At 37.4% G+C, this 26,219-nt stretch overlaps 1 protein-coding gene across 1 annotated transcript in view; it reads left to right on the forward strand.

The window, feature by feature from the left end:
- Window positions 1–11,941: 11,941 nt before the first annotated feature.
- Window positions 11,942–26,219, forward strand: part of clmna (calmin a) — a 29,506-nt gene continuing 15,228 nt past the window's right edge. The window contains exon 1 of the mRNA XM_056267169.1: window positions 11,942–12,358. Coding sequence (XP_056123144.1) covers window positions 12,274–12,358 — 85 coding nt within the window. The 5' untranslated portion in view covers window positions 11,942–12,273. The remainder of the gene's footprint in view (window positions 12,359–26,219) is intronic.

The following is a 26,219-nucleotide window of genomic DNA, read 5'->3' on the forward strand; positions in this document are numbered from 1 at the left end:
TTGAGTCATGATAGATAAGGCTACCATGTAAATATTTCAAAACTAAGCTCAGTTTTAAGTGTTCTTCATATATTGGTGAGCTTTAGAAGAGGAAATGGTCAAAATCAACACAGACATTCCTCTATCACTCAAAGCAAAGGTGCTATGCTCATGCGTTCATATAATAGACAGTTTTCCTTTAACGGTTTTTGGAAATTGAGATTGCAGAATCACATTGTTGGACTTGACTGAGTTTTGGCGTTGGCTTGACTCTGATTGTTGTTATAGGTTATTGTAAGTGCGTTTTTCTGGCATAGATTATGCAGTAAAAATAGCTCTGTTTGGGGAGAATGGCCTTTTTTGAACACAATTTTGGAACTCTGACCTTCTTGGTCTTTTTTCTTTTTTTTGCAAGCAGTGTCTCAGCTGGGTCTCAGAAGGGCCCAAAACCATCAGAAGTTAAGTTCAGTTATTCTTTTTTAAGACGGCTTCTTTAAGGTCATGGTTTGATGAAAGGAATGCCTTGATTTAATTTTTTTGGTCCAGAACGAAGGCTTCTTTGTCTTTCAAAGCTGGCTTTTTGCAGTGTGAGACACATTATTTAGAGGCTAATTGCATGGCTTTTCAGCTTTAAGTAGTATTACACAAACGCACTGAACTGCTTTTATCCTGTATCAAAATGCCATTTTGAAATCATATTCAGACCTCTCTGCATATCTCTGCTATGCTAAAACTGTAATATACGTTAATATGTGATGCACTATGTAATGTTAAATGCATTAATAGTAGTGTGCATAGTCTGAAAGAGACTTAACATAAAATATGCTGCATTTTCTAAAAAGAAACCGAAAAATTGAAGCTCAGCACTTCAATTTATTGCACTGCTTTATTGTTTGTATTTAATCTCGTTTTATGCCAATGCAAGCCATTTGATGTATACAGGTTTCATCAATGACACTGTGATTCATTAGGCTGCAAATGCTAAACTGTACAAAATTTGGTTAAATGGTTCAACTGTGTTTCAAGATCATTAAACGTAATAGATCTAGTTTACAGCACTGTGTGCATGGAAGAATTTTCTCATTGGAGAAATCTTTGATTTGGGAAGAAAATACTGGAAATTATTTTCAAAGACAGCTAACAAAATTGGAAGCATGTAGAAATTACAACATTTAGACTTCAAATGCACGAAGGGTTGTAAGACAATGTATTAACAAAAGTTAAACATTTATTTTATTACTATATTTTGAATGAAACTCGTATAATGTATCTTTAACTGATAAATATATCAAATAAAATAAAAACTATAACCAGTATTTTTGTATTTTACTCCAGGCAATAAACATGCAGTGCATTTTCGGTGCTGTTTGTGTCTCTTTTGTTGCTATGGACTTGAGATTGAATAGATAAATGTGTGACTCAATATCAAGACTCCCATTCAGACCCAAGTCAGTGATCCTCTTTTAGCAGGAAACGTATCTATTTGCCTGCATTCGGCATTAAACCAAAAGCTGAACTGGTCTGACGAGATGTGCAATGATAACGAAACACAAAACCACCCTGCAGGTGTGACTAAACATCACGCAATAGCGCACCGCTAGGTCTTCTCCGGCTATATAGCGGCCATGTAAGGTCCTGAGGTCAGCCCGAGGTTACTTGACGATCTATGTATGATTTGATTTGCTTCAAAGCTATAGGAAGGTTTTATATTTTAGTGCTAGAAAAGCTATGGTTACGGAAATACGCATTTGAGTGTTTATTTGCATGGATTTGTCATTTCTGGGTTGCCTAAGTAACCATGTGTGTGGTTCTCTGCCTATTCCATTTACATTTAATTAGGTCACCAGCTAAAGGGAAACTACACTGTAAAAAATGATTGCTGTGATCAACTTAAAATTCAACATTAGAATAAGTAATGTGTTGTTTCAATTTTAAAAAAGTACTTGTTTGTGCTTGACTTAAAATATTAAGTTTAGTTAACTTTAGTTGAGTTGGATATTTAAGTTATCTCAACCAATCTTAAGTTAAGAATTGCAGCTACATTTTTGCACAGCACTGTCAGAACAACTATTGGTAAAACATTTAGAGTCACTATCAGACTGCACAGATACATGTTTTGGTTAAACATTGGTCATAACGGAGTCCGTTTATTGACATTGGCTGTGTAGTCAGGTGGATGTTTGTCTTCGAGGTGTGTACGGGAACTATAAAGGCTATCTGGCATAAAGATACACTATGACTATGGTTTTAATGGTAAAGCCCACTTGCTGAAAGCACACTCACATGGCCTAATTTATATGAGTGGGAAAGAGTTGGATCTATTCTACACACTCACCCACATGATTTCACACTGCCGTTTCCTTCCTGCGTGGCAGTGAGTGTGAAAATGTCATCTCAATGCAATCCAAATCATGTTTGGTTGCTGATGCCCAAATATTTATGGAGCAAGGAATCAGCTTGAGGGATTACATTAGAAATTAGCCATTCAGGTGAAAGTAATGGGGTTTGAATAATACAGTGATCTTTTACCCAGATTCATTTCATTGGAGCACGGCTATGAAACATTAAAGTTTTTGCAGCTCTCCACCCTTTAAACGCTGAAACATTAACCAAAAACCAGTGCAAAAGTGCCCTTTATCTGCAAAACAAGAGGTGACTGCAGTTCTTACCTGGTTTGAAACCTTGTAAAGGTATGGCTTTACACCAGTGTTGTTATTGTTAACTAGAACTATAGATAAGATGAAAAACTAAAACCTAAAAACAAACTTACAAGAAGATTTTAAATTAAAAAAGTGTAAGTTGTAGTACTAAAATTGCTAAAACTGAAATAAAATTCAACTGAAGCTATAGAAATGTAAAAACAAAAAATGTAATTAAAAATGTTAATAAATACTATACTAGTAAATAAATACAACTAAAATAACACTGCTTTACACAAATACTGACCCACCAATCTAGAGTTATAACTGTGTTTATTCTGTTTTATTGGCATAGCCCTTCCACATTCATTGAATAAATAAAGATGAACCACATGTGTACGGAAATCTGCACTGTAATAGTAATATAATTATCTAGACAGAAGACATTTAAGAGATTGAAGCTATAGTCACACTAGCCGGATGGGCTCTGTAATCAGATTTAGCACTTAACTTTTGACTTGAGTACAAGTTACACATTTGCTGGTTTAAATGGGATATGAAAAACACACCAAGAGCTCCTGGTCACATGATGAACTGCTGTTGTTAATGTGCCGGACATGACTCGCATTGCTAAAGACTGGGATTTTCTTGTTGCCTTAATACTGTGCCGAAGTCTGGAAAAATTTTAGCTTTGTGTGACTATAAAAGTCAAACAGCAATATCACTTGAGCAAACTGGATGACTTATTTCATTAATTAATCAGAACAAAAGGTTAATGTCATTGTGCACCTGGTCTGTTAAAGTTGAGGCTGAAGGAATCTAGTTTATTGCATTGGCTGGCCAGTGCCTCTGAGGTAAATATTTAATTCTGTGGCATGTTGCCATGGTAGCCAAGGCTTCCATGTCAGAGGTGCTTTCCACTGGGAAAGTCTTGTAAATGCAAATTGAGAGAGAGACAGAGAGAGAGAGAGAGAGAACTGCCTTTTCTGGCTGTTGAATAAAGAGGTCTACGAATGCAAATTATCTATTATCTATCTAATTAAGTTTGGGTGTGTGTATGTGTATATTTCTGTCATGACAACTCTGAGTGATTGGCATGGTAATGGGTATGACAATATTGATATGTTTGGTCTTGGCGGATTTGATCTGCTACGCTGCTGCGAGACTTGCTACTGCTAATACATACACGACACGCAGTTGTGAGAAAGTAAGACATGCTGCTGCTGAACAATATAGCGTACATGAATTACCCGTAGCAGATCTATACAGGTGGAGCTGGGGAAGGTGGAGGGTTTCTGAAAGCACTCTGCACTGCTACTGCAAATGCTGACCAAGTATTTGAAGGCTTAGCAGCGAGCTCATTGGCTACTGATACAGCAGGAACCAATCAGCTGTGCCCTCAAGTAGATTGACTTTTTATTGTTAGTTCATGTTAAGGTTAACAAATGGAACCTTATTTTAATGTTACCACATAGTTCTCTTATACTCACCAAGGCTGTTTATTTAATTAAAAATACTAGTTATATTGTAGCCTGGTTAAAACCAGACCATTCTCAGTTGTAACTGAGTTATGGTCTGGCAAAGCGTCATAGACAAATCATTTCCAGAGGGGCGTCACCAACGGATGTCGCGGATAGACCTAAAACCAATCAGAGCGATGAAGGAGATGACGTATGCAGAGCGGCCGAGTGTTGTTCTTTGCTCGGTTTTTAACAAAAAGGAAACGTTCAAATCGCTTAAAACAGACGCGATAGCTGATTCGAACGAGTGATGTTCGACGGCGGCATCCATCTTTGTAATATAGGCTACAAAATCTGCTTTAAAATCCCAGCGCTGTCGTCATCGTGTAAAGCCCACCCCAACGTTTCTGATTGGTGCCTCGATTTCGACGGATTGGAAATGGGCTTGAATGAGCTCTTTGCCAGACTAACTTTCAGAGCAAATCTAAATTTGCCGGAAGTTGTCTGGGTTTTCCCAGGCTAGTTATATTGTGAAATATTATTACAATTTAAAATAACTCTTTTCTATTTTAATATAATTTAAAATAATTAATTCCTGTGATCAAAGCTGAATTTTCATCATCATTACTCCAGTCTTCAGTGTCACATGATCCTTCAGAAATCATTTGAATATGTTGATTTGCTGCTCAAGAAACATTTTTGATTATTATGAATGTTAAAAACAGTTTTTTTTTCATTGATAAAATCATTTGTATTATTATTATTTAATATTTAAAAAGTATTTTAAGATTATACATGTTAAACATAAGACTTGCCAACACTAAATCTTTCAATTTGTGTCACGAGTCACGACCATTTAAAGCAAGTAAACATGATAACTGCAATGTATGCATGAGGATTTTAGAAATGGTGTAATGTAATAATCTTCAAAGTATTGTTTACACAGAGCAAACAGCACTCAGAAGAATTACACCTGTAGAAAGTCATCATCCACCTAGAACAGGCTGAACACTAAAACAATGTTGTAGACAAATGTTGTAGTTTTTTTCACTGTAAACGTGATTTTTATTTGCTTTTACAAACTAGAGACAAATCTAAATGATTTTCTGTCACAACTGACAGCATGTCATAGATGTGGTCGATAATGTCTAGTTAAATTAGGTTATTTTTAGGTTGTTATCTACTAGCTAAGACAGGATATAAAATACCAGTTTTGTGTATGTTATCAACAGCTGTAAAATTGAACAGCGTGTTTAGTGACAAGTGCATATTATTATTTAGACATAATTTACCAAGGGAAGAGCCTGTTATAACATCTCCTATCATACGCTCTTTATTGCAGCTACTGTAGTTGAATATTTTGTATGCCAGCGGTTATGTTCATCAGAGCAGCACAGGCTGGGTTCAGTTGCGGTGACTGCAAACGGCTCAGGCTGACTGACCTGATATATGAAATCACCCTTTTAATTAAAGCTGGCTAAACCCAGCTTAATGATGCCTTTGTAGTGGTCTGTGTTTAGAAGAGAGATACGTTGGGGTTGTGGGACACGCCCCTTTATGGTGTACTATTAAACCCAGTTAAGATTTCCCACTGACCTTCAGTTTTGGATCAGGTGCCAGATGAGGGGAAGTGATGTCACATAATGATATAATACCATCAGAGAGTGAAACTGAATGGATCAAGTATTGTGCTCCATTAGTGTTCATTTACCCACCCCTCTTCAACTGTGACATCGCGGTTGCTTAGTCCATGTTTCACAGAGGACAGATGGTCGGCACCAGTGTGTTGGCAGCATTAGCAGGGCACTTGTTCTGTAAAGCATAAAAAATAAATCCAATCAGTGCTAGTGCAGCAACTAGTGGCATCACATCAGAGCCTCGGGTCAATGCACAAGATACGCAAAACAGCTGTGGCCCACATTAAAATAAGGTGAGTGTCAAGTCTCTGCCTAAATTAAATATAGATTTATGTGGTGTCAGTATTAATCAAAATTCAAAGCTCAGACTTTCCTCCCCTTGAGGTTTTAAAATAATTGTTTCCAATACTGATCAATAAAGCAAACATTAATCCTACAATACCCACAACAACACACTCCCATGGCAATTCATAACTGTTTTGCGAATTGGTGGCTAATTCGTAGGATCTCATTTGTATGTTTTCGTATAATCTGCTTACGCCACACTGACAGTTAGGTTAGGGTGGACCTTCATTCTTACTTTTTTCTAAAAAAAAAAAAAAAAATCGTAGAAATCACATTGTACAGATTACTTCGAAATCGTTACTAAAATAGTTCAACCCTAAAACTCAAGGGTGGGCGTGCGCATAACGTCACCGTTTTCAAATTCTTGCACCTTGAAACCCGTTTTCAAAAGTTTGCATTTGCAGGGCCCCAAAATGCTATTGTCATGTAAATGAACGGCCAAAACGTTTTAGTTGAAACCGGTGTCATGTAAACGGCCCCTCAGTCTTTGTTTAAAAACATTTTCCCTGAAAGTTAAAGTTAGAATTGTTTTCAAGAGCGCGATTTATAAACGCAACGAGCCAATTAGTGAGTAGATGAGTTTACCTGTTCGGCTAATGACGTTTAATGTCCACGACAACCTCTGTAGCCTTTTTTAGCAACTTGTTAGCAACCGCCTTTTACAAGACAAGTGAAAGCTTAAAAAAAAAGATCACAAGAGAGTATTACTGATGTATTTTATAAGAAAAGGTGAAAATATCTTGAGCGTGTGCTCGCCACAGACCTAATTGCAAGCATTTAACCAAAAACCCATTGACTTCAAGACATTAGAACCAAAAGTGCTAAAATGCTAACTCTTCTGTTTCTGGGTTTTGGCCAACAAAAATAGGTCATCCCTGCGCCACTCTATTGATTTTAGTGAATTTGCTCAACATGATTCTCTTCCAATTGTTGCATCATCATGCCTGAAAGAGAAAACTGACCGAAAACCATAAAAAGATTAATTAGCAGTAAGGTAAATTCCTGCTATAGTGCGGCCCTGTCCCAAATGGCACCCTAAGCACTCGCGGTCTTCCTCTGAGTCCGCACTTTCATGACGTAACGCCGCTTTGACTGTCGGGAAGACGTCTGCTGCGGAACTCGCATCGAGGGTGCAAATCGACCGCATAATAAACAGTAACTCGCCAGCACCCTTCTGAGACCTAAAATGACAAATGGGACATTCTATGGTCTCACGGACTTAACAGATACGCACACACGGATACGCGGCAGCCATTGTAAGTCCACAAGACCGAAAGTGCACATGAAGTGTGCCATTTGGGACAGGGCCTGCCTCTTGTGGCAACACTGAGATGACTAGCAGTTGCACTCCATCCCTGCGTCTCAATGTCCATACTATCCATCCTAAACAGTATGTGAGATTAAAATAAGTGTGTCCCAAAAAATAGTATGTTGAAAAGAGCATGCCAGACGTCCCCGGATGGTCTACTATTTCCAGTGGATTTTCCAAGTGTGGATCCTCGATTTTCGAAATCCTCACTATAAAAGCTAATATTACCCACAACCCATTGCGCTTTGGAGGAGGAACTACAAGCACGAGTAAAAAGTGTTAAAGTACTAAAAACAATGGCGGATATTCGCGAGGTTTAGATAAAGGTTTGAGTCACTAATCAAAGTTTAACCTGCTAAAAAAATATTTTGTTATCCATGCTATATTTCAACTGCAAAAACAATGTGGACTTTTATAAAGATCCATTTGACCCTTAACTTTTAAATACATTAACATGAGGAGAGTCTCTGCATGAAAGACCAGCGACTGCAGATCAACATGCTTCTGCATTTCTCTCCGATACAGAAGGAAATGAAATCAAATGAAATGTGGAGGATTTTAACTGTGACAAGATGACTGACAGGCCTGTTTACTGTGACAGGATGCGACAGAGAGCATCCGTTAAAGACGCAATTGTATGACGTGATAGTAGCCTATGTCCCAAAGCTTGTCTACTTTTTGCTACACACTCAAAAGTATCTACTTTTTCTTCACAAAAAGAGAATATTTTAGGGTGTAGTATAGGCGAATTGAGACACAGCGGCTGCATCCGAAAGGCAGCTGACTTGTTGCCTCGCTGCCCTATCGAGATGGTCCTCACTGCAGAACATGAAATCCAGGGGGAGGAGTTGGATCCAGATCCAACTCCTCCCACCTTACATATACCTAAACCTACCCATCTCCGCCCCCTGGATCTCGTGTACTGCAATGAGGTGCTACTGGCCCTATCAGGCAATGACTTTGCAGGCAGCTTTTGCGCACAAAGGTTCCTCGCGAAACTGATTTCGGACAGACTTCTTAGGCAGTGTTACGGTTTAATGATCTATATACAGCTAAATAGAGCGAGCTTTGGTGAAAACTAAGTGAATTTGTAATGACTAGTCTACAATAGTAGCCTAACTTCTCGCTAGAAATGACATCATAAGTGAAAAACATTGATCAAAAATTTACATTTACACACTAACTGATGACCAGCCACAAGTTTCAGATGTCATCTTTATTTTTCTAGCTCAACTGTCACAGAATGGAAAGTACAGGATTGTGGGATATCAAAGGCAGCGAAGGATACATAGATGCCTTCAAAAATCGATCAAATGAAGGTATCTTAGGAGACAGGAAGTGAAACTAACATTGCATTCGGACGCACCTTGATGCCTTCCGACCTTGGAATGCGTCCTCCGAATGCAGCATTTATCAGTTTTCGGGCGCAGCCTAAGACTGTCACATTTCTGAACAGTCAAGTTTATGTAGAGTTTAATTTGGACACATACAAATACTTACATATTACATAAATAGACCAGTGAAATACAACGAAAGAAAATCCCCCAACACTATCATTGTAAATCAAAGGGTTGTTTAATGATCTCAGATGTAGTTGGTTTTATAACCTGGTAAGCTTCATAATTGAGTTCCAGTGGTGCATTAAAGTTAATTCACCAAAGCCCCTATAACTTCAATTCATATCCCCTATTTCAACTTGCCATTGTTTTCCAAGAGATTGACTGTCTGCAACCACATCATACCTACCATGAAGCCCTCAGGCTGCTGTAATTGAACCTGAGTCTCAACATGGCTTGGTGTGAATTGCACAGCATTCTTGTGGTTATTACAAGGTGAGATATTTTTGAAACACAAACGAGTAATATTATCCTACGGCCCTAAAGATTACAAACTATGTTATTTCATTTCCAGGAAACATGGAAAGTCTCAAGACAGTATCGTACTCAACCTAACAGTTCAACAAATCAAATGCCTATTGCATTACAAAGAGAAAGATCTTTGGATGGAGTTTTTTGTTCCAGCTTCTGTTTGTGGGCGGTTTTTACTTCTCATCTTTTTCCCTGTTACACAACAGCCGCCTCTGCCTGGAACAGAGGGTGTGGGTGAATGCTGCTGTCCATCGATCTTTATGAATATTCTGCATAACTGACCCTCGGAGACATGTCATCATAATCATTGCAATGCAAAATCAACAGAGCTGTTACTGTACCTCTTGCTCTCCATCTCTCTCATGCACAAGGTAGTTAGCAACAGCACTCTATTCGCCAAGATAGCACACGTACGTATCTAAGATGTCGCGCTTTATTTGGAAAATTTCTGCTGTGTAAAAAAATCTGATAAAGGTCTTAGGAAAAGCAGTTTTATACATTCTAAATCATAAACATCTAAAAGACATTTTCAAAATGTCTATTTAACATCCACCAGGAAACGTCTTAGAGACATAGACAGATTTAAATGCAGACATCAAATAGACGTCTCTGTGATGTATGTGTTCTATCAGGGTGCTCTTCTACATGAAACACTACAAGATTATTTACAGACTTAAGACACAATTAAGCTTTCACTTTAAAAAACTACTATTGAACTTAACATTCATTGTAAAATATTAGGCTACAGTGTTTATGTAAGTTCATGTGCTTTTGCAAATAATAGCTGAATTTGGTCACGGTCATGACTCGGCTACTGATTAAAGTTTGGAGTTGAGGCTCATTGGCTACTTAAGAAAATGTTTGCTGATTAAGAATCTGCTTTAGCTTCACTGGTTATATCAGTAATCTCATGTTCACTCGTTCTCGTAAAAGATTAAATTCAGGAGATTTCGAGATAAAAACTAGTAGTTCAAGCTACTGCTTTTTGCAGTAGGCTAACCAGTTTACTGTGGCTTAGGCTAATCGATAACCTTTACCTTGACTATTCTTATTTCTTATCAGATTGACTTGTGCAGTATACTGATATAATATAGGCAATTTGTTTGTGTCATTAGAAAAGCACTGCAATAGTGGTCACGAACGATAATAGATGGTTGTCCATTACATCTCACTTTAAACGGTCAGTCGGATATGTGCACGCGAGATGGGGGTGGATAAGTGATTTGCACATCACATGAAGCAGATTTAGCTCGGTCATTGAGTAAAACGCATGCAGCGAAGCAACATACGAACGATTTGTGCTTCACATTTGCACTGCACAACCCTGCATACAGGCTCGATTCCTCCAATATGTCTTTCGTCAGTGATAAAGAGCGAGAGAGAGAGAGAGAGAGCAGATCTGGGAAGTCCAATTCGTTTTAGTGAACTGGTTCATTCTGACGGTCAGTTCAAATGAACCGAATCGCACGACTGATTCACCTGTTATATTGAGTCTTCTTTCAAAAGTAGCGACTAGTCTTTGCACGTCATTTGATAAGAAAGGTTTGATTGAAACACAATAATAATATATTATTACAAGTGATTCTCATAATGGCTTAGATCTCAGTAATATTTTAGATACACAACCTGTTTTTAAACACCTGTTTCTGCAAACAAGTATGAGCATCTGAAATTAAAATCATTTATGCATATTACTTTATGCTTAAAAGTGAATGTGTATCAATAGGCTAGGCTAAGTGTATTTCCTTGAGTGCCGCCTTCTATACGTTTTTTTTTTCTAGAAATTGAGACACTTAATGCATTTACAAAAATAAATAAAAATGAAACACTAACAGGGCCTAAATTTAATAGAGATACTATTTACAATGTAGGTAATGTCTATACACTCCTAAATATTATGGATCTTGAATTTGCTTCTTGGAAACAGGGAACATAATTACTTTCTTTCTTTTCAGAATATTTATTTTGTGTTAATATTGTATTTTGAAGTAATCTTTAGGCTACTTGTTTATTGTCAATGTCTGTTGCAATCTGAGACCATGTAACTTTCAATTGATTCCTTAATAATAAAAAAGAATAAAAAAGGAAACCTAAAAGTTGTAGGCTAAATAAATAAAAGTTGGAAATAGCACATTAAAAGTGTCAAATATTACGACATACAAACATCATTATTAGATCCAGAGTCAGAGACAATTTCTCAATATCATAAATCATTATTATATGAGAATTATTTCTAAATAATTACAAACGTTCCTTAATATGATGGCATATGAAAAAATTGAAATTCCTAATATATTCAGATATTAAAGCATAATTCCCCAGTTTCACAGACAAGTCTTAAACCTAGTCCTAGAAAATGCACGTTTGAGCTGTTTTAACTGAAAGCAACTTGTATTCGCATGTCTTAAAATATGTCACTGCCATTGTTTTGTCTCAAGATGCTCACCTAAGGCACGTTTATAAAAGCTACTTAAATGTCCTAATTGAACTAAGAAGACCTAACCATGGCTTAATCTAAGCCCTGTCTGTGAAAGAGACTCATATTTATTTAAACATGCTTCCATTGTTCGCACCTCAGTTTGGCCTTCGCTTCGCCAATCGGTTCGGCTGGGGGGGGGGAAAGAATCAGTTCAAAACAATGATTCGTTCAAGAATCAAACATGAGATAGAGAAAGAGAGAGAGGGTGAGAGAGAGACAGATCCCTCAGATCAGAGGTAGTGTGGGCGTGCACAGAGAGAGAATCCTGCAAACATCAACCAGGTGGTTATTCCTCACACATTTCCCTCTCATTTTCCTCCTCCAAGCTGCGCTGGAGAGACTTTCCTGTGCGTCACGAGGAATTAAAGTAACTTTACTGGAGCAATGCGGGAGCCGAAAATCAGCATCTCTTCGGATACAGACCCCTGAAACCCCCACAAACTCCACTCATGGCCACCGCCTGGCCACCCGCCACACAGAGCACTTTATAAGAGAGAAATCTACCGAAATCACGGAACGAGAGCCTCATATAACGAGCAACTCGCTGTTTGATCCAGATGGCGGGACACGAGTGGGATGATTGGTTTGAACGGGAGGAATTGATCGGGCAGATCAGCGACATCCGAGTGCAGAATCTGCAAGGTAAGAGTGCTGGAGGCATGGGATGGGTAAAAGAGTATGATCACGAAGACACGAACATTGGTATAGAAGTAACTGGAGTTGATCCAATGTCTCCATTCAATTCTCGCTTTGAAAAATAGATACATTTAGGCTACATGTAACAAATATACCGGCGAGATATAACAGCGTTGCGCTTTAGTGTTCCATTATGGCAAGCCAATTTAACATGCATTCCTTAACGTAGCCTACTGTATCTATTTGTATTACTCATACCTGTTTTCTAAGTATTAGCTTATAATTAATTAAGTAGTGACTGTTATATTTTTCAGTCTCACTAATAGGCTAACTATTCAGTAGGCTACTTGGATACAAGGAATGGTCACTAAATTTAAATAGTGAGTTCAACTAATTATTTTCTTATACAAGTTTAAGTAGATATATTTAGCTGGGGTACTTCAATTAGCACTGTGCTTTAGCTGTTAAGGGGCATTGTCAGCGATTTGCAGTGACATTTATCAGACATCATTCATTTTCAATGATAGGTGATTTCCAGTGACACTAGCAACAGCTGCCATTGCCAATGCAACAGAGTTGACAGATTTAGATAAAAAAATTTTTTTTTTTTTTTAGCATCTTACCATGGTTATTGAGATGATGTATCAATGTTTAATTTGCCGAAACCTATTTGACTTGGAATTAAGACAGATTAGTAGCCTATACTTGTGTGCGGTTTCTTACATTTCCTTGGCCTTCTAAAGCCCAAAGTATACTCCGGTTTTTATGTGTATGCAAGGGTCCTCGTACATGATGCAAATGTTGTCACCAAAATAGTATGTGCGTACTGTAGGCTACGCCCCCGCCCGATTTTTGTAACTTTCTACACTCAGGTCGCACATGCGCATTGAATTTGTTTTGCACAAATCAGCTGTTCCTAGGGGTGTAATGATACCCTCATGTCACGATTCGATACTTATCACGATACTGAACTCACGATACGTTAATATTGCGATACTCCAAGACATAAAAGGTTAACAGAAAAATGTACTGTTGATTAAAATGCTAAATTTGGAATTACATTGTAGGAGTAAATGAATAGGCTCGGACTTGGTGCTAGTAACCCAATGCACAGGAAAATAGTGACACCAGAATACAAATATTCATGATTCTGAGGCTGAAAATACAGAATTATTTCAGACTAATACGCTTGCACTCTGTCACTGACTAGATATAGGCTATTTAAAATAATGTAGGCCACTTTTTACTGGTAACGTAAGACATTTGGCATTATCAGGAACCACAAATATCCCCCCATTGCATTATTATATATTATGTTCAACATTATATATATATATATATAGATATATATAGATATGAGAAAAAAAATTGGAATCACATTTTAGTACACCTTAGTTAAATTACTGGCAAAATATGTATTTTAACACTAGATAACTAGAAAAAGGTGAGGCATTTCATTGGACATAGACCTGAAATGTGTTTTTTTTTTATTGTGCCATTTTTTTTTCTCTCAAAAAGTGCAAACGTGCAACATAAGGTAGGCCTGAATGCACTTATGTCTTTCCAATTTTTGCTCGTCTTGTCATAATGAGAACCGGCAGCGAATGAAGACTTTATTGATTTCTGAGTGAGAGCCGTCTTCGGGTGTGCTCTGTCTCCGGGAATATCTGTTGTTATAGTTTTGCTTTTTAAAATTAGTTTTTATTTTAATATCGTTTTCAATTTTGCTTTAAATTTCAGTTTAGTTTTAGCTAGTTTCATTAATGGTTTTGTTAGTTTTTATTTTGCAAACACATTTCTATATAGTTTTTTAAATTTTATTTAGTTTCAGTTTTAGTAATTATAGTTTAGCTTTAGCAGAGCGAGCAGAACACTTCCAGTGTAGACCAAAGCGAGACGTTTCATTTAAGTTTAATATTTGCACAGATTACAGTTAACTCTTGTGCAGACATCTTAATAATAAAAATAAAATAATGGTTTGAGATTGAACAAAGCACCAAATAAATAGAACTTAAAAGTATACAAGAAAAAAACAATGAACATTTTCATACAAACTAATTCATTAGTGTAAGGAGACAGAATAAAGGCCTACAGTTTGTACAGTATAAACCCCATTACGTCTATGGAGAGTCCCCACACAGATAGTGGACCAGTGTGTGTGTTTGCGCGCTTATGTGTGTGTCGTGTGTATGCGCGCGCTTATGTGTGTGTCGTGTGTATGCGCGCGCTTATGTGTGTGTCGTGTCCTGTTATTCATAGCCTAACGTTACATTGGGGAAATGTCTCCACGTGGATAATATTATTAGCAGTAAATGTTTTGTAAAAACAAAGTCAAAGATAATAATAGCAGCTTTCAACCTTCATGAAAACATGACATCTCAAACATAAAGTAGCCTAGAACTTTAATGTTTTTTTGTGCTTGACGAACTTGTTTTGGTGTTGCACCCGCGTCTCGCAAATGAAACGGCATTCTAAAAATGCTGCGCTCAAGTTAAAAGTCAAACTTGCGTCTCATTACCTTGTTATTTCCCATTCCACCGCAAAAGATGCATCCATCCTTTATGAACAGCCGCTTAGCACTAGCGATGTGTTCGACGTTATACGGTCCTTCATTGAACGCGTCACAGGACAGCGGTTAATCGCCTCAGCAACTTCACGCGTATGAAGCGCCAAATCAGTCATTTCCTTAAACAGCGTATTCGATTCTGTATCGTCATTAGTGTTAATTGTAAAGAGTACCAAATTGAACAAAACAATATAACTGCAAAATTTGAATTTATGAATACGGTCTCCTCGGTATCGCAAAATCCATATCATGGCACAACATAATACCGGTATTCACGTTCATACCGGTATAGCGCCCACCCCTAGTTTGTATTAATATGGACTCTATGGATCACTATTGGATCATTTATATGATTAAATAAGTATAAAATAAGTATGAGTAACAAGTAGTTAGTTTTAAGGAATAAATGTTACAGTGGCTTGCCATAGTTATTATTATTATTATTATATAGTACTTTGTATGATTAGTAACTTGACAGCTGATAGAAGGCCCCTATACATTTGAGAAGTTCAGACAACCAAGCAATAATCCTGAGTGAATTACTAAATCTGTTGGTCATGATGTAGAACCAATGGGTCACTAAAAAAGACTGAATGAATTTGGCCCCCCTTTTTTTTTAGAGACAACTTTCTAGATCAGGGAAGCAACAGTTATCTGAATATAGTCTGCATGTGACTGTTCACCTGAAAAAGCAGCATTAGGTCCTACTTATTTGACGCATAAACAAAAATAAATCGTTGCCCTGGAAAGAATTCATTTAATGAGCAGGAGTTTTACACATCACTGATTGTGCATGTTCTTGGCTTGCCATCAATTACTTTAATGTGCGCCGTTAATCGCTGCTCAGTGTTGGCCGGTGGCATTTCAGGCTGTTATATGTGTTTAGTATTGCAGGTTTCATGACTATGAAGGACTAAATACATGTCAAGAAGTGAGAGAATGAACATTAGGGCCTGTAAAGTAGCTCTCTGAAAACTTTCAAATTGAATATAAGGCCTCTAGGCTGCTTCTGTGACCTAGTGCTGTTCAATGCAATAGGGATTTAGGATGTAATGTGGCTTGGATTTAGGATGTATAGGGCTTAGTAGCAGAGAAATTACTGGAGAATATAATGAAGCATTGCAGAAAACAGATGCTGGAAGCAGATTACATAATATATTGTCTTATAAAAGCTAAAAGCAATGCCCTCTGCATTGGACCTCTGGAATTTCAATGCAATAGTCTGCAGGCCCTTGAGAGCTTCTAGATAATTTGGGATGCAGACTCATTTCAGTGCATGTCTGCTGCAGGCTTGTTTTGAAAAGGAGGCAAAATCTATATCTATGCATGCACATATGTTCCACTATACAATATTTGGTGACAACTTAAGAAGTAAAATCTTTATTGTAGATACAGATAGAAGTTACAGTTGGTGGTATATTCGCTCTTTTTCGTGATTGCCGTATCACTTTGAGGATTATTTTGACATCTGTGCACTGTGTTATGCGTGTGAAACAAATATTTTTCTTGTATTCTACTAGTTGATATCTTCACTAACAATATATGATGCTGCCTAAAACTAAATCAGATACCCATGTTGAATATATAACTTTTTTCTCACCAGCCACTGTGGTTAGTTGCTTTTTTCTTTTTTTGTACAAGTTACATTTTATAAGTGGTGTGAAGATACACTTAGCTCACGACACGTTACACAATATTGGGTTCGCGAGACAATATTTTAACACTATTTTATGAACAATGCAGGATGGGTGTGTATTTTGAAATGTTTTGACTAATCTAGGGCTGTCTGTCACTTATTATTGTTTTAGCAATCAAGTCATTAGTCGATTATGTTGACGATTAATCGAGTAATCAGATTTTAAATGACTTAAAAAACGTATAATAACAATGAGGCAATAATAATTGGTTCAAACAAAGTATCAAAAGCAAGTAATAATTTGGTTTTGTTGAACAACACTGTTAAAATACTAAATGTAATGCATAATAGAAACATAATCAAGTTATGCACACATTACGTATTATAACAAATGCCAATATTTTAGACTTTTGTGTGTGCTTTTCCCCTTATTTAGACTGAATAAAGCAGGAAGACTGAAGCTTATGCTACAAGGAAAGCATCTGTTTGTATTCAGGGTTTGACTTCGAGCTTGGTCTGTAAGTGCTTTTTATCATAAAGGTCTAAAAATCTTCTAAAATGGTGATAAACTTGCCACAAAGCAGAGCGCCGCGGATGATAGCAGTATTTAGTGCATATAAGAGTCGGACATCTGCTGAAGCGTTCTGAAGTGCTGAAACAGAGCTAGTGTGCGCTAGAGTAGAAAAAGTGCAATAAAGTAGAGATCAGTGCGAATATACTGGACTCTCATTGGATGAGTTGTCAAGCAGGACAGATTTTCATATGAAGTGTTGAATGAGAAATTGCTCAAGTACCCCCTCCCTCCCTGTTTCACATGCACACTTGCATACTTTTTAGGCACTTTTTTTCACATTAGAAGGCTTTTCAAGAAGAGTTGACCGTAGGGTAGAAGACTGAGTTTGCAGAAATGTCTGGAAATCAGAACACTATCGCCCTGTCTTTTCCGTTATTCTCCTGTTTTTATTTGTAATTTTCCTCGGGCAGCTGAAGCTACTCCGATATCCACTCAGCACAAATCTAGAAGTCTTCCCTTCTGTTCCCTGTTTATGCAGAGAACACGATGAAATGATGAAATCTAAGTAGTTCATTCCTGTTGTGTGGCATGTTGTTTGGTTAAAGGGATAATTTACTCACCCTCATCATTTACTCTTACTTATTTTCTTCATGGAACAGATATGAATATCTATACCATTACCAACATATCTATATGTTGGGGGAAAAAATCTGTATTTTTGTCCATACAGTGAAAGTCTTAGGGTCCAATATTTGTAACATTCTTCAAATGATCTCCTTTTTGTGTTCCACAGAAGAAAGAAAGTCATACAGGTTTGGAACAACTTAAATGTGAGTAATGATGAAAGAATTTCCATTTTTGGATTAACTACCCCTTCAAGACCTCACCCTCAAGTTGTTCCAAACCTGTATGAATTTCTTTCTTCTGCTGAACACAAAAGAAGATATTTTGAAAAATATGTGTAACCAAACAGACAGTTGATGGGCCCCACTGACTTCCATAGTATGGGGAAAAAATACTATGGAAGTCAGTGGGGCCCATCAACTTTTTGTTTACCGGCATTCTTCAAATATCTTCTTTTGTGTTCAGCAGAAGAAAGAAATTCATACAGGTTTGGAACAACTTGAGGGTGAGTAAATGTCAGAATTAGTGCTGGGCAAGTTAACGCGTTATTATCGCGTTAACGCATTTATTAATTAATGCCGACAATTTTCTTATCGCGCGTTAATGCAGTTTTTTTATTTATTATTATTTTGAAAGTCCGTTGCTCACTGGCTCTGAATACACATAGGCCTACAGTCAAACCATGATCACAGGAGGGGTGGGATGTTGGTCAGCCAGCAAATAACCCACCCAAACAAGCAGTGGAGAGGCTTTGGCAGGTTCTCTCAGGTGAACAGAAAGGGAGACAGAGCTCCGCGAGTGAATGACAGGCGCTCTATAGATAGTAACCATGGCAACGGGCCAACGGCTTCTGTGCGCTACGCAGCTGTAGCCTTTTTAACTTAAATTAAAATTATACATAACTTTACCTGATAGGCCTGCGTTTAGTTTAGCGGGGGTGCTCTGCCATGTGAATTCCCTCCTGTTGATGTCCTGATAACTATTTAGATTCTGGAAACTCACAAACAACGAGCCGAGGATCAGTCTCTCTTCCAATGATTTGTGCTGCGCGTGACGCGTCGTGTACAAAAAGTTAAACAATTCAACTTCGGCAACGCGCGGGCGCGTGCGTGAGGCGAGTATGACCGCAACTATTTCACAGGAACGCACCCGCTTGTCGCTGCCACCTGTGCTCGACCACTTCACCTCACTCTATGCTGATTTATAGGCTACTTCTGCGTCGGACCTACGCCGGAGCCTCTACGCTATAGACTACTACGCGTTGGTTTTTATTTATATATCTGCGTCGTTGTCCGTGTTGACGCGCAATTACACATGCAGAGGGAGAGTGTGAAACCCGGGGAGCGGTTCTAGCAATCACAGCGCTTGTTGTACGCGTAGAATTGACGTTACATTTTTGGAGAGATGCACGTCAGGGTAGGCCTACGTGCGCTACACAGCTACGGCGTGAGTTCGACGGAGAAGTATAAATTGGCTTTACCTCTGTTTAATGTAATCTTACGAGGGGAACCATGGCATGCCATGACCAAACCTAAGCTGCTATCAGAGAAGTAACGTTGGTCGACTTATATCTGTAGTGATCATGACCCTTTGACTACAGACTGTTTCTGCTGCTCCCTGATACAAGATACCTGTTTAGAAAAGAAAAAAAAAACAAGAAAACTGGACTCGTTTTAACAAGCTAGATAAAAGGTAATGCCCTGGCAGTGGCAAATAGCTTTGTTTAAATATTTGATTTGATTACATTAATGTTTAAGTTGAGATTTACAAGAAATATTTTATTGATACTGTGTAAAGGGAATACTGCTGGTATAAAAGCACCTTATTTGTTTAAAGTTTTTGCAAACCACATGTTATTGCACTTTTGTAGCAGTACATTTAAATCAAAAGTGCGCAATACACTACTTTAGAATTCATTATTCAATTTTGCACGTAACAATGCGATTAATCGCGATTAATCGCAAGAAAATCATGCGATTAATCGCGATTAAATTTTTTAATCGTTGCCCAGCACTAGTCAGAATACATTTTTTTAGGTGAACTATCCCTTTAAAGGTAATTCACTTTTTGAAACATGCTTCTGTTGTTTATCTTCAAGCATAGTTCTATATGTTCTTGGAATTACCTGAAGAATCTCAGATAGAAGTTATTATATTGCAGAAAGGAACTTGGAAACCATGGAAAGTCGCTGGCATTTCCCATGACCCTCCTTTTTAGATCTGAGGGATTCTGTTTGGCTCTGGAACATCTAGAGCCGCATCATCGGTGGAGGAGAGCCGTGCTGTAGGTGTATCATTATCTATATTTAGCCGGCACTTTCTCCGGCACGCATGAGCGACTGCCCTGCCTGACATAGGCTGCATGTAAGGACGATGCAGCTGAGTGCTAGAAACCTCTGCAGCTGAGAAATTATGTAAGCTTGGTTAACTCTATAGTTTCCAGGCCAGTTACTGGTGAATCTAAAAAATCAAGGATTACTTTAATCACGCTCTGCTTATAGGATGTTTATCGTGTGCTGTTAGTAAGTATTTCTTGTATGCAGCATGAGTTTAGATTTCATATTGATTGATGGTTGTCAATGAAATAATCACATTGTTCACATCTGGTTTTCTTAAGTCATGGTACAAAACTTTGGCATTTAGCTTGTCTAAAACATTGCCCATTGACTGCCATTGTATTTGAAAAAAGAAGACATTTCTCAAAATAATGTTCCAAAGAAGAAAGAAAGTCACCAGTGTTTACACACATTAGCAACTGTATAGCAACTCCTTTTTGCATTAAAGGAGGTGAGTTTTGCATGGGAAAGCAACTCTTTTTTTTCATGTCAACATTTATTTTTTTATACTTGCTGCACAAAAAGAACTATTTAATACTTGAAATTTGATTTAGAGTCATTTCACTTTTGTACACTTGTGGCTATGGCTGATGGTTACTGAACTCTTTTTTCTCTTTTAGGTAATGATAACATCAAGAAAGCTGTTTTATTAGTTGCAGGTGTTTCTGGCGGCTGGCACAGGCCAGTGGTGATGAATGATGAATAGTATCTGTGTTCTTCTGTCAGTTTTATAAGTAGTCTCATTGTCTAAACAGCCTAGTTTTCCTGATTAGCCAGTCATCTTGATAGAAAGATGATAAAAGTCTTATTCTAAAGCAAATGGTGTAATGACTTGGACTTAAATGAATGGCATTGTTCGTCACAACACATCCATCTTTTGTCTCTAAAACAGAATATTGTTGGATTGCTATGGTTTTGTTCTCATGATACACAAACTGTCAAGAGTCAAAGGGTTTTTTTCCATGACAGTTTTGAAATATTGTTAGTTTTACATTGTTCACTGCAACTTGCTTAGGGAGAGAAACAAGCTCTAATTGCTCTTGCATAAGAGTCTCTTGGTGTCAAGTAGAGTTTTTGCGAAGGGATTAATTAAATTCTCTCGGCTGACAGATAATAGCCATTGTCCAACAATAACACCCCTTCTGCTGATATTCAGAACTAAATGCTCCAGGGTTACAAAACTGAGATAATACAACTGTTTTGATTGTACACATGTGCCATTTAAAATATTTTTTTCAAATAAGTTTTTACAAAAAATATGTTTGTGCTGTTCTTCATTCACCCAGTCTTTTCATCTCTTTATACATTCTGCATATCTGTGATTGGAGGTGAGCTCTTTTCTCTTGACATTGCACAGCTTGACTAGTTCCCTCATTCCCTCTCTGAGGACATGCGTACGATTCGTTTGATGTTTGAAAAGTGCTGTTCGCATTGTGAATCCTTGAGCCTCTAAAAAAATATAATTGTGACATTTAATCCCTTTATAAGCATGTAAATGCTTCAGTGTTCACCTTTTATCTGGGAGTAAGTGCTGCAAAATACTTTTTATTGGTGAATCTCACAAAGAATATAAAGCCTTTTTTGGACGATAAAGAGGTTTTGCATTGTGACAATTTTCATGACAATTAAAGGAACAAAATGTAAGATTTTTGCATTAAAATATCCAAAAACCTCTTGCACAGTGTTATATATTTTGCTCACTTGTGTACTTGCATTATCCCAAATGTTTCCAACAATGTTTAAATACAGAGAAATTCGCAATTTTAACCAGTGTAACGGCCCTCTTTTTTGCGTCGCCTGTCAATGGCGTAATGTCCGTGTTATCCTCGGTTTCCTCTTTACTGCCGTAGTAACCATGGCAACACAGTGAGTCTCATGAAAAAATGTGTAAGTACTAGTTGTAGCGTCTATAGTACGCCACTCTGTTGTTGTTTCGCACAGTCGCCATAGACAATTCGTTATCGTTCGCAGCAGGTTCTGGCGCCAAAGATAACACGTAAAACTGCACTGCGTTACCTCACCATTTAATTCGACAAAAAAAGTGACTTGTTTGAGTAGTAATTTAGCATTAAACATTACGTTACTTGCGGCTAATTCATTAGAATGAAATAAAATCATGTGATCAAGCGTAACGGTATTAACTTGATTCATGAACATGATTTGTGAGTCCCGTCAGATTGATTTCCATCAGCAGTGGAGGTTAAGATGACAGACAAATCCCATCATTCCTTGCTCCTTCACAGCGTCATCAAGCTACGCTTTTGTTATTGCTTTGAATATGCGACCTGTAGCGGCACCACTGTGCTTTTAACACACTGTGTAGCCCACTCAGGATTGAGAAAGAAGCGTATCTAAATGTATTTATTTAAACAGGGAAAACATTGACCAGCTCACAATGGCTGCTTTCAGAGTTTTAGAAAAACTGAAGCATGACTTGGTGACATTATCCTTTGTGCCATCTTTTAAATGAATACAGTACAGTTTTTGACCATTTAACTTGTGTGTGGAAACCCCCCCCCCCCCCCCCCCCCCCCAAATACATTTCACAAGACCTTCTTTTGACTGTAGTATTGTGTTTAATAAATGTGAACTGGAAAGAATAGACAACAAAAAATGCAGACAGATAAGTTCTCATTCATGGCCACCCAATCACAGTGCCATCACATTTAGTACAATTTGAAATATTATAAAGAAGCCAATATGGGGACAATGCTGATCCAGCCAGTGGATTTACATTTTATATGTTTTTGCAAAAATTGCATCGCAATTGGCATTTTTAATTTTAAATGTGCTTTTAAGCTCACCTTTAATTTGGTAGCTTACCCAAATAAGTGAATTCAAGCTAATTCTAAAATAGTATTTGAAACCATGCTGTTTGGATTGTTTTTCTCACAGTGCTTCAATGTTACCCAATATATGCCGGTCATTCCAATGAATTTCAATATAACACCATTAAACACAACCAGGGTTGACCAATGTGCTGCACAATAAAAACAGAACACTAAGACGAAACAATATCATTACTAAAATACAGTGCAATAAAACTTCGGTAACGCTTCCTTTTACAGTACAGTACTTACGTGTACTTACAGTGTACTTACCTAGAAAGTACTGGCTAATATAAGGTAAGTACATGGGTTAGGGGTAGGTTTAGGGGTAGGTTCAGGGTTAGTGCCTAGTTATTACCCAGTAATTGTAATTACTATAATAAGTACATAGTAAGTACATGGGTAACAGGACTGTAAAAGGAAGCGTTTCCAAAACTTCCTCATTGATGATGCCAAATCAAAAAGATGTTTTAAGTTAAAGTTAAAAACAGATAGTGATGGTGGAGATCTACTACAGAAGATTCCACAGTCTGGGGGCAGCTACCGAAGAGGTGAGTGCACCCCTACATTTCAGCTTTGACTTCGGGATGCACAACAATCTCTGGTTGGACGATCGGAGAGACAAAACTGGACGATGTTCAATCAGTAAATCCGAAAAGTAAGGAGGAGCCAAAACGTTTAAAGATTTAAACTCTAAAATGTAGAAATGTACTCGATAACGCACAGGCAACCAGTGCAAAAAACCCCGTAAAACCGGCGTAATGTGGTCCCGTGTTTTAGTACTAGGTACAAGTCTTGCAGCCACATTTTGAACTAGCGGGATACGGCTTTGAACATATCTGCAAGCGGGATAGAGCTAACTGGCTAATCCCAAAATACAGTTAAAGCAATCCAACCTAGATGTAATAAAGGCATGAATTACGTTTTCAACATTTTTGCTTGACAGAATAGGTTTGACTTTTGTTAGTAGTCGATGCTGAAAGAAACATGATTTGACTACTGTATTTATCTGTTTGTCAAATTTCAAACCATCATCAAAAACGACACCCAGATTTTTTACCCAAGGCTTCACAGAAGAGGATAACTGTTTATACAACAGATTTATAATTCTGATCCTGCACCAGCCAATCAACTTCCATTGAGATGAATGGGAAGGGTAACAGTTTTTAGACCTCCTTGTTTGCACCGTCAATCAAACTCTAATGTTGTACTTTTGGAAGCCATTTTCATGACTACATAAGTGACTAGTGGTTTCTGTTTTATTCCCCTCTCCTACTATATATGGGAAACTCTCCTGTTTGAAATTCACAATGTCGCCTGGTGATAAGAATGCTTGGTTTCCCGCTGGTTGATATCTCACTTGGCAAACCCATTCTTTGCATGTTAAGCAAATACGAGTCACATGATTCAGAGTCTGTGTATTTATCAGGTGACTGAAAGAGTAAAGAGTCCTGAACAATAATGAATCCGGTAACTGAGTTGTGACAACTTAAGTGATTCTGTTGGTTTTGAATTATTTGCATTTGATTCTGAATTTGATCACATTCTGCAAATCTGAGCATCTTAAGAGATAATTGTATATAAGTGAGAAGGTTCTTCCACAGAATTTGCATTTCACCAGAAGAATGATGTCATTCTGTTTGGACGAAACATTGCTTTCATGGACGCATGCACATATCTTTGCTTTGTTGTTTCTTGATTGATTTACTATGGATTATTATTTTAAACAGCATGTACAGTCATCGTAGCATAAAGTCATCTGAAGTGAACTTCTGTGGATCTCGCAATGTAGACGCTGGATCAATTGAAAATGTGTCTGACTCTGCACCATGTTATATGTGGAGCCTGGGAACTGAAAATAGAGCAGAGTTTGCTTTGATAGGCAAAATTCTTGCAAATCAGCTAATACTTGGCATATGAATAAAACTTAATTATATCACTAAAGCCGTCATGTTTTAAATTCATTCAGCCCTTGACATAATACAATAACATTGAGGGCTGCAACAACTAAACGATTAAATTGTTTATACAATAATGAAAACGACTGCTTCATTATTGATTACAGTTTATTCATTAACGATTTTATTATTGATTAGTTGAGTCTTCACACAGAGAACCTCCATCAGTGATGGCACTTTGAAGTGTTGAAAAATCAATTTCTATTAAAAAAAAATCCATGTACTTACATTTTTGCAGTAAATGCAATAATTTCAGTTTTGCAAAACACATTTGTGAGGATTAACTGTTGCTTTCATCATTAAACTTCAAATACTTAATGCACAGGGGAAAAGCCCTTCTAGGGACAAGTGTTGCAAATTAGTTTAGCTACACGCATGGAATGGCTGTTGTCACAGTTTTATCTTTATTGTATCTGTCAATATACAAATAAAACATTAAATAAATAAATAACAGAGAATGAAAGCGCAGTCATTTTGTTCAAAATAACAATTTTTTGTTGTTAAACCTCAAATATAAGTTTTAAATGAACCATAAAGGGATCTTAATCTTATATGCAACACAGATACTTATATTTTTATATGAATGATAACCTCAAAAGGAGTAAGTGTTGGAAATACATTTGTTTTCATTATGTTTATGGGTGGATCTCACAAAACCATTCGAAAAAATATCTGGCTCGTAATTCTCACCAAAAACTAAAGAAAGAAATATAGAACTATTTTTGCACAAAGAAAATGAAGCAAATTTTAAGTCCATTCATTGTTTTTGCATTGTGACATTATGTTTATGACAGTTAAGAAAATATTAGTTGTCATTACCATAATGCAAAACATGGGGGGAAAATGGAAGATTCATTAATCAATGAAAAAATCTTAAGATTAATCAGTTTACATGCTGTATTTATAAGTACAAACAGAACTGCTGACCACAGCAAAACAAATTACAGTCCTAACAAAGACATTCTCATGAAAGGTTGCAGCTCTGCTCATGTTGAACCTTCAGACACACAGAGTTCAGGCCCGTCTGTCACACTTGAGAGCTCAAAGCTGTCCTGTTTTGTTTGAGCGCTGGCTCTTTGGTGCTGGAAGACGGCCCCCTCATTAAACAGACATGGTCTGTGCAGAAAGATGGAGAGGGCTGTGTTCTTGGCTGGGGCCCCGGGCCTGAACTGCTTTATAGATCCTTTGGCAGGGAAAAAGAAATGGAGGCTGGCGTGTTAATGTTCTTTGTGATTTCTACAAAGGGATTGCTTTTGTAGTACTGAAAAGTTGATATTGCTTCACTAAAGATCAAAGTTATTATCTAGTTTCAGATCTTTTTTATGATTTTATGCAGTACACAAACGTGTATCATCTAATATTGAAGAAATCGTTCACACAAAACAAAATAAGGTATATTTTTGGCT

This window comes from Rhinichthys klamathensis, unplaced genomic scaffold (genome assembly GCF_029890125.1).
Source record: "Rhinichthys klamathensis goyatoka isolate OS25496 unplaced genomic scaffold, OSU_Roscu_1.1 h1tg000256l_1, whole genome shotgun sequence".
NCBI lineage: Eukaryota > Metazoa > Chordata > Actinopteri > Cypriniformes > Leuciscidae > Rhinichthys > Rhinichthys klamathensis.